Raw genomic sequence first — 8,718 nt, forward strand, 5'->3', positions numbered from 1 at the left:
AACAGAATTCAATTTCTTTGAGTACTGCAGAGGCAGAATATATAGCCGATGGTGGATGTTGCACTCAGTTGGTTTGGATGAAACAGATGCTTCAGGACTACGGGCTTACTCAAAGAATTATGACTCTCTTCTTTGATAATGTCCGTGCAATCAATATCTCAAAGAATCCAGTTCAACATTCAAGAACGAAGCATATTGATATAAGGCGTCACTACATTAGAGATTTGGTAGAATCCAAGGAAATAGAGTTGGAATACATTCAAACTGATAAGCAACTGGCTGACATTCTGACTAAGCCCCTGGATGCAAATCAGTTTGAGATTCTCAAGTCTGCTATGGGAATCTGCAGGATTGATTAATAAGGTAGTTAGCTATACATAAGGAAAGTATAGGGTGTTATATTTACGGGTCAAAATTCAGCCTTTGACTTCCTTTTAAAACTCCCTCCTGTTTTGTTAAGAGAATATCTTAACCTAAGTTACCATAAATTATTTCGCCTTTTCGAAATTCAAATCTCCAACCCTTTCACTTCATTCCTAAAAAGGAGGTATACCGTTGCGTCAATCACATCGGCTCTGCATGCATTCTGACAAGCCGCATTAAATAGGGTTCTTCACCCTTGGGATTATATATGATTATCGGGTCAAGCTTGTAAGGAAGAAGAGTTCAAAAATATCTCTACTCAATGATTATTTTCTCTCTACTCTTCTACCTAGGGTTTACCTTCTTGTATACCCAAATTGCACATCAATGGCGGACCCGCTGTACGAAATATCATCATCAAGCTTGGGAGAAAGGTCCATTCACCAGAAACAGCCTCTAAGCATGTAAAGACGCTGCTCCAGTTAGCTATGAAGAAGAAATTGAAGCTTGACTCTGATCTACGCGATGAAATCATGGTCACTGTGCTCTCGGATTATCTCGAGTTCTATGCAGATTGTTCCGAGGATGACACCAGTGAGCTTTTGATGCTGGCCTCCAAGGTGAGTGATGAGGTTAGCCCTGCATCTATCCCAGAGCCTGCAGATGGTAATCGTGCTGGGGCATTCCTTCAATATTTTGCTCAACGGGCACTTGAATCTGAAGAGGTCTCACGTCGTCGAGCAGCAGCTCAACCCCGTTACCTACAAGCTGCCCAGGACGAGGCCACACGCCGGATTGAGTTTCTTCGTAACAGGTCCAATACCTCTGAATCTCCTATTGAAATCTCTCCTGATAAGCCTAATGATTTAGTCTCTGATGCTATTCCGTCTGCTTTTCCTATTGTTGAAACTGATAATGTGAATGCTTTATTATCTGTGAGATCCTCTGTGCCTGATGATCCCCCCTGTATCCCCTCTGAAAAATCTGATCCTCTGAAAGAAGTTGTTGATGAAGTTTCTGATGAGAAAGATAAATCCTCCGATTTGGCCAATAATCTTAGTTTGGTTGTTTACTCTGTTGAAAAAGTTGCTCTGTCCTCTAATGAAATTGCTGTGTCCCCAAGAGAAATCTGTCCGTCTGAGAATCCCTCCAGCTTGCCCACTGAAATTGAGGCTGCCGGTATCTCAAATCCCCATGCATCTGATCAAATAGATGGGGTGCCAGTCAACACTACTTCGTCATTGGCTGAGAGCCTTGAACATGTCCGGCACTTTGCAGGTTTACCCACTGCCTCTATTCCAAAACCATAGCATGTGATTCATCCTTCTGAGTCCTCGAGTGAAGATGAAAAGATTCTTGCTGAAGTCTATGGTCCACAAGCCCATTTGTCAAAACCCCCTTCGGTTGAGGCTACTGCGCATCCTGATTCAACCACCTTCTAGATTCGAGAAGTTACCAGTCTTCTTGGAAGTTCTTCTGCCCAAGTTTCTGAGACAAGTCACTCTGTATCTCCAAGTCCTTCTGCTCATTCCCCATCCAAAGAGACGAGAAAATCCAAACGAAAGAGTGTCCCTGTGAAAGTGGTTGTGGAATCTGGTGATGACAATCTTGATGTGGCTCAACCTGAGAAGAGGAGAAAGTCTGGTGAGTCAGTCAAAACTGAAGCTAATCCTCCTGTTCAACAAGTGTTCAAAACCCTGCGGTCATCCGTCAAGCAAAAAGGTCCTGCTGTGGTTCCCACGTCTTCTACCCGGAAAGGGAAACCAATTACTCGCTCCAGAGGACGAAGTATTACGCCTGAGGTTCAGCCTACTGCTGAGAATCCTGACACATCTATCTATAGACCTCAGTTTGTCTCCTCTACTGCCCAAGGAAAATGGTCCACAATGATCCGGAGAGATCTTATTGTTCAGCGGTCTGTTGATGAACACCAGTTGAATTCTGTTTGTGACATCTTGCCTTTGCTGAGTGAAGTGGGCCTGTTGAAGAATGTCTCCTCCATTTGTCCTTATTCGAAGCTTCTGACATACGAGTTCTACTGTAATCTCAATGAGGAGATTGACAATTTGTCCGGGACGCGACCAATGCAAATCTTCATTCGCGAAAAATGGTATGTCTTCGGCCCTGACATGATAAATGAGTATTATGGTTTGAAAGGTGTGCACGAAGAAGAAATCACGGACTGGGATTTGGTAGCGAAGACCCTCACAGGTAGACAAACTGATACATGGCCTACGGGTGAAAAAGATTATCTGCCTAGCTCACAACTCACCTCAAAATATGTCATCTTGCACCATCTTGCTCTTCACAACTGGCTTCCATCAGCTCATTTTCATACGGTCGGCAAGTAATTGGCAGCTCTCTTGTTTCGAATTGGGACAAAGATGTCTATTGATCTGGGGTCCTGAAGAAAGAAACACTCTGACGCATACTAAGAGACCATATCTTTGATTATCATGCCTCTTCTCAAGACAGTTTGTTCTTGTTGATTATGATGATGAACTTGAGAAGATATATCGTTGCTTAAATGAAAATGACGCTAAGATCACACGGTTGTGGGAACAACATTGAACAACGTCATTGAAGTGGACTGCATCAGAGTTAGCTCTCCAAGTGAACAGATTTCATTGGACTTCTGTATGCACGACTCTCCATCTTCAACAATCCACTAAATCAGTGTAGACTGGGTATGTACCTTGTGTGGGGCACTTGGGTGAGATTACTATTCTCTACCTTTGTACATTGGATAATTTGTTAGTGGATTGGACGCCTATGTGATCGTCCCCCAGATGTAGACACACACTGTATCGAACTGGGTAAACATCTTGTGTGTTGTTATTTTCGCTGTCTGGCTTAGTCTATTCTTTCCGCAAGCTAATTAGTGTTCCAACTATCTAACTGATATCATCGCTGAATCTGTCAGACTATTTCGTCAATCTTTTAATTAATATCATTAAATTGAGAGAATGCAAAATTACACATCCATCTAATTGTTCAATAACTATGGCACACATGTCAAAACACTAACTGCAAGGTTCAGGGGATCTATACTATCAACGGCTAACGCTCTCGCCATGCCTACTCAGGACCTGTAAAGCACATAAAGAAAGGGGACGACGCCCGGCCAGCGAATAATGCTGGTAACCCATCAATACGCATTAAGTAGCATATATAGATAGTGTAATACAAAATCATTTTCAAAACGGGATACCGTATATTTCAGTTCAAAAGTCAATAAGAGAAATCAACTTGCAAAGACTCTAGTTCACTCTCACAAAGGACAAGGGAATCAACATCCCAAGACAAGGACAACAGTAACACAAGTACAAATCGAGGTGTATTCTACTGATCACAAAGTAGAATACCACTCGACATGCTTAACAGAAAAAGACAGACAATCACACATTGTCAACACATGCCACCGTGACACTACATGTCACACGTTCCAGATTCCATGTTCCATCCTTATGCCCGGTTCCAACCTTATGGCTACCCCCGACCTTATAACTAGTTCCAACCTTTACCTCCAGGACCCCTGTACTTCTGAGTCCAACCTTATACCTCCGGGAATCGTCGTTCCCCCACCAATAACCACCAACATTTCCACCAACACATAGTACACGAGGGTACCATTCATTTCAATCACACAACCACCAACAAGTGAGCCTGAAGCCCATAATACAACTCCATAATATCATTTCATGGACACCACGGGGACCACATCTGTACCTTGGTCATTAATGTCCCATACCATTAATCGTGCAATCCAGGTACAGCCAACACACACATCATCATAGGAATCAATCAATGGATCACAACAAAGATATGAAACCATACTCAATCAAGGAAGGATTACAATCCGACATCAACGATGATCAACACAAGTTATCATCCACAATAGGAAAGAACAAACCGCACACACTAGCATTTCAACATCAAACTAGCATGCTTATTAAACGGGCAAACCAAACATAGTTCCTTAGAACATAAAAGACTCATCATGGTTCAACGAATCACAAAGTTGAACACTTAGCACGATTCAAGACACCAAATCCTACATGGATTCCTACCATACTGTTCTAGACATACGAAACATCAAGAAGACACTCAAATAGCCCAACAAAGAACATCGGGAAGTCAAAACATCAATTACCGAGTCAAAAGAATCACGGGGAACAAATCCCCAAAGATCACCATTGTGTACCCCGCGGGTGGGGCCACGGGTGGACCTCCACCTGTGGTTCCACCCGTGGGTACCAACACCCACGAGTGGTGTACCCGCGGGTGGAGCGGCGGGTGGTGCACTACCCGCCGTTCCACCCGCGGGTACATCCCTGTACCACAAATAATCCCTTCGGGGATTTTTAACACCAAGACCAAATTCAAGTCCAAAACACCCAAAATCTCACAAAATACAACAACATGACTTGAATCCAAGAAATAGCCAAGCAATGGCATACAAGAACCCTAATAACAAGCTCAAGATATGCATTCTCACAAGACAATGCATCAAAACTCACATTTCATAGCAAAAATCACATGTAGAAGTCAAGAAATAATCATATAGGTAAGAAAATAGATTTTGTAAAGCATGGGTTACCTCTTGTAGCCTAAACCTTCACTTATCACACCTTTACAAGCTTCTAACAAGGCTCTCCTTCAACTCCAACTTCAAGAACACACCAAAAGACAACAAAGATTCTATCTTTAGAAAAAGATACCTTAAAAGGTACTAAAAACACTAAAGGACCAAGGATCTTACCCTCCTATATGCTCAAGGTTAAGAAAGGTTAAATATTGGAGACCAACTTGAAGAATCTTGAATTGCCCAAACTTGGCTTGAAGAAGAAGCTAGCTATTTTCTAGAGAGAATGAGGAGCTTTTCTATTTAGGGTGTTAGGGAAAAGAAATGAAAGATCACTCTAGGTTAGCTTGGGATACAAACATAAGGTGAAAAGTCTTTTTTACCCTTACTAAAATGAGAAGTGTAATGATACAAGGGAACAATTCTTTAAGCTTAGAGTACAACTCCTTGACGTGGATTGACTAGTCAATTTCTAGTCCCCGACTATTGAATTTTTAGGATTTTGGGAATAAATTATCAATTAAGCTAGGATTAATTATCTAATTAATCCTTAAATATATTTTGGATTTACGGGGTGTCACAATGCGTATCATATTTTATAGGGAAAAGCTACAAATAGGCCATTGAACTATTTGTGGATAGCAATTAAGCCATCGAACTCGAATAAGCTCCAAATTGATCCATGAATTTGGAAAAAAGTACAATTAGCATTTTTAGCAGGTCACCAACAAGTTTTTGCTGATTAAGATGCCATGTGTATATTTTAAATTTTATTTCATTATTATTATTATCTTACTAAGCATTTGACCCTAAAAAAAAAACACTAAACATTTGACCCTAAGACAGTAAACCCCAAAGGATTACAAGTCTAATTAAATTAGTTAACCCCAAAGAATTAAAGAGATGGATGAAGTAAAATAAAACAAAAATAAAACAAAAAATGTAGTGGTGACTGTCTTGAAAGATTGATAATGCAAAATGCTTGTGAAGTACGGAGTACCATTTCTGAGAACTGTCTTAGGGTCAAATGCTCTATTTTTTATTATTTTTTTAAGGAACAAATGTTGGCTAATAATAATAATAATAAAAATTAAAATATACACATGTCATCTTAATCAGCAAAAAATTGTTGGTAACCTGCTAAAAATGCTAATTGCACCTTTTTTCCAAGTTCATAGATCAATTTGGACCTTATTCGAGTTCGATGGCTTAATTGCTATCCCCATTCAATAGCCTATTTAAACTTTTTCCCTATTTTATATGTTTTAACTTGTTAATGCATAGATAATTGAATGTTAATTAAGTAAAAGTTGAATGCATAGTTAGTTGGTAGGGTTTCTCTCTAGTTTCTCTCTAGGGTTTTTGCGGTTTCTACTAGGGTTTTCCTAGGTTTTCAACAACGTTTGGTAGTTCTCTACCGGTCGATGGCCGGTGTTATGCGAGCGGATGGAGGGGTTGCTGGCGGTGGTTTGCACCGACGGGGAGAGGAGGTGACGGCTGGGGTAGTGCGAGCATAAGGAGGGGTTGTTGGCGGTGGTTCGCACCGATGGGGGGAAGAGGTGACGGCTGGGGTAGTGCGAGTGGAGGGAGGGTTGCTGGCGGTGGTTTGCACCGTAGGGAGGAGGAGGCGATGCCGGGGGTAGTGCGAGCGGAGGGAGGAGACGGTCGCTGGTATCGGGCGAACTGAGGGAGGGGACGCTGGTGGTGGTTTGCAGCGTAGGAGGGGGGATGGTGGCTGATCAGTCGGCGGAGGGGATGGCTGACGTTGCGGCTTTGACAGATAGGTGGGCGGATTGGGCTCTGCAAGAGGAGGAGGGCGCTGTGTTTATGCCGGAGGGTGGTGCTGCCGAGGTAAACGGTGGTGGGGAGGGGGAAGAGGAGACGTGGAGGGTGGTGGGGCGATTTTTAACACAAAAGTTGGTGAAACTGGACTTCATGAGACAGGTTTTAGATTCGGTGTGGCAACCGGTACGTGGGGTGCAAGTAACGGAGATCCAAAGGGGATTATTCCTATTTGTTTTTTATACATAAAACAAATATGGAGTATGTCTTGAATGGGGGTCCTTGGGCGTTTGAGAACAATACTCTTGTTTGTCGAGAGGTTATGGACCGGGTGAACCCAGTGGATGTGAAGCTGGATATGATTGACATGTGGGTACAGCTGCATGACATGCCAAAAGGGTATACATCTCAGGCAATTTTGGAGCAGGCAGGGAATTTTTTGGGTTCTTTTGTTAAGCATGATGACCGGTTTGAAGGGGCGTCATGGTTAACCTTTCATCGTATTTGGGTATCAATTCCGGTTGATAGGCCGCTAAGGAGAAGGATGAAGTTGATGAAGAGGGATAAGACGACAACATGGGTTAACTTTAGGTATGAACGACTGCACAAGTTTTGTTACTTCTGTGGATATATGGGTCACTTGCACACTTTTTGTCTACAAGCTAGGGAAGCGGGAATCCCATTGGAAAGGTACCCGTATGGGCCGGATATGCGGGCGGGTGGATCTCGGAGCGCTCCTAGAGCGGTTGGGGATAGCTGGCTCATGCCGGTAGGCGGGAAGCCACAAGTGTAACACCCCGTGTTACGATCCCTAAAACCAATTAATCATTTAACAAATTACCCAAAAGAAGGAATTAAATCACAATAATTAATTAGGAAAGGCCCACCATAGTCCATGGGCCCTTATCCCTAAACCCAATCCTTAGTTCCAAAAGGAATAGAATTAGCAAGCCTATAATATTAGTTCCTAACCAGGACTCCTAAATATATAAATAGGGGACTTAAGAGGCACCTAGAACCCCCCCACCACAATAAACGACTCACCACCCCATAGAGCTCCAAGAATTCCCTTAGAAGAAATCAAGAAAGCAAGAAAGCTTAAAGAAAGACCCTTCATAGCCAAGGAATTAATTAAGGCTAAGAGGTAACCCATGTCTCAACAAAACCTATTTTCATAGCTATGATTTCCCCCATAGGATTTTCCCATATTATTGTGTATTGATGATTTGTGATATTATTATTGATGATTGATGGGATAATTCCATGGGAGATCTTGATGATGAAAGGTTCTTGATAATTATGGTGTTCTTGATGATTATATGACGTTCTTGATGATTATATGATGTTCTTGATGATTGTAGGATGTTCTTGATGTTTATATGATATTCTTACCGAATCTTGATATTGAAAGATGAATTGTGCCCTTGTTGATTTAAAAACAATTAGAACCCTAGGTTGTATCGTATGGAATTATTCGTGGTATATTGGGTGGGAATTCGCATGATTGGGTGTTGATTATGTTTAGAAAAGCATGATAGGTTATGTGCCATATGTTTCTCGATCTTTGACCCGTTAATTGTCTACGTGTGTTGTCAATTGCGTTTGGAAGTGTCTAAGCATGGTTTCGGGTTCCACAAAAGGTTCCCGGGGCCTTTTTGGTGAAAAAGAGTTAGTGGGGGGTAGGGGACCCGCCACCTACCCGCGGCCTTCTTGGGCAACGCCGGCAGCGGGCAGCTGGCGGGCAGGCAGCTGCCTGCCGGGCACCCGCTGCCCGGTTTAGCTACCGCCGGCGGGCAGCCGGCGTGTGATCCCTCACCCACCGGCTACCCGCTGGTTTGGACCCCACTTTGGGATTTTGGCTTCCCCGTTTGATGTTCCCCCGATCCCCGTGGAGTCCCAACGGACTCCGTCTATCGTGCCTATGTCTAGTTTGATATTTCGGGTACCTTTCGTAGGTTGTATGAGTCTTATATATTGCATGCTAGTTG

At 42.7% G+C, this 8,718-nt stretch overlaps 1 protein-coding gene across 1 annotated transcript; it reads left to right on the forward strand.

Moving 5' to 3' along the window:
• The first annotated feature begins 6,676 nt into the window (after window positions 1-6,676).
• LOC109164470 lies at window positions 6,677-7,523 on the forward strand. Its single transcript, XM_019312998.1, has 2 exons — window positions 6,677-6,916; window positions 6,993-7,523. The coding sequence occupies exons 1-2, from the start codon at window positions 6,677-6,679 to the stop codon at window positions 7,521-7,523; spliced, it is 771 nt and encodes a 256-aa protein (XP_019168543.1).
• The last annotated feature ends 1,195 nt before the right edge of the window (window positions 7,524-8,718 follow it).

Source organism: Ipomoea nil, unplaced genomic scaffold (genome assembly GCF_001879475.1).
Source record: "Ipomoea nil cultivar Tokyo-kokei standard unplaced genomic scaffold, Asagao_1.1 scaffold3065, whole genome shotgun sequence".
Taxonomy (NCBI): domain Eukaryota; kingdom Viridiplantae; phylum Streptophyta; class Magnoliopsida; order Solanales; family Convolvulaceae; genus Ipomoea; species Ipomoea nil.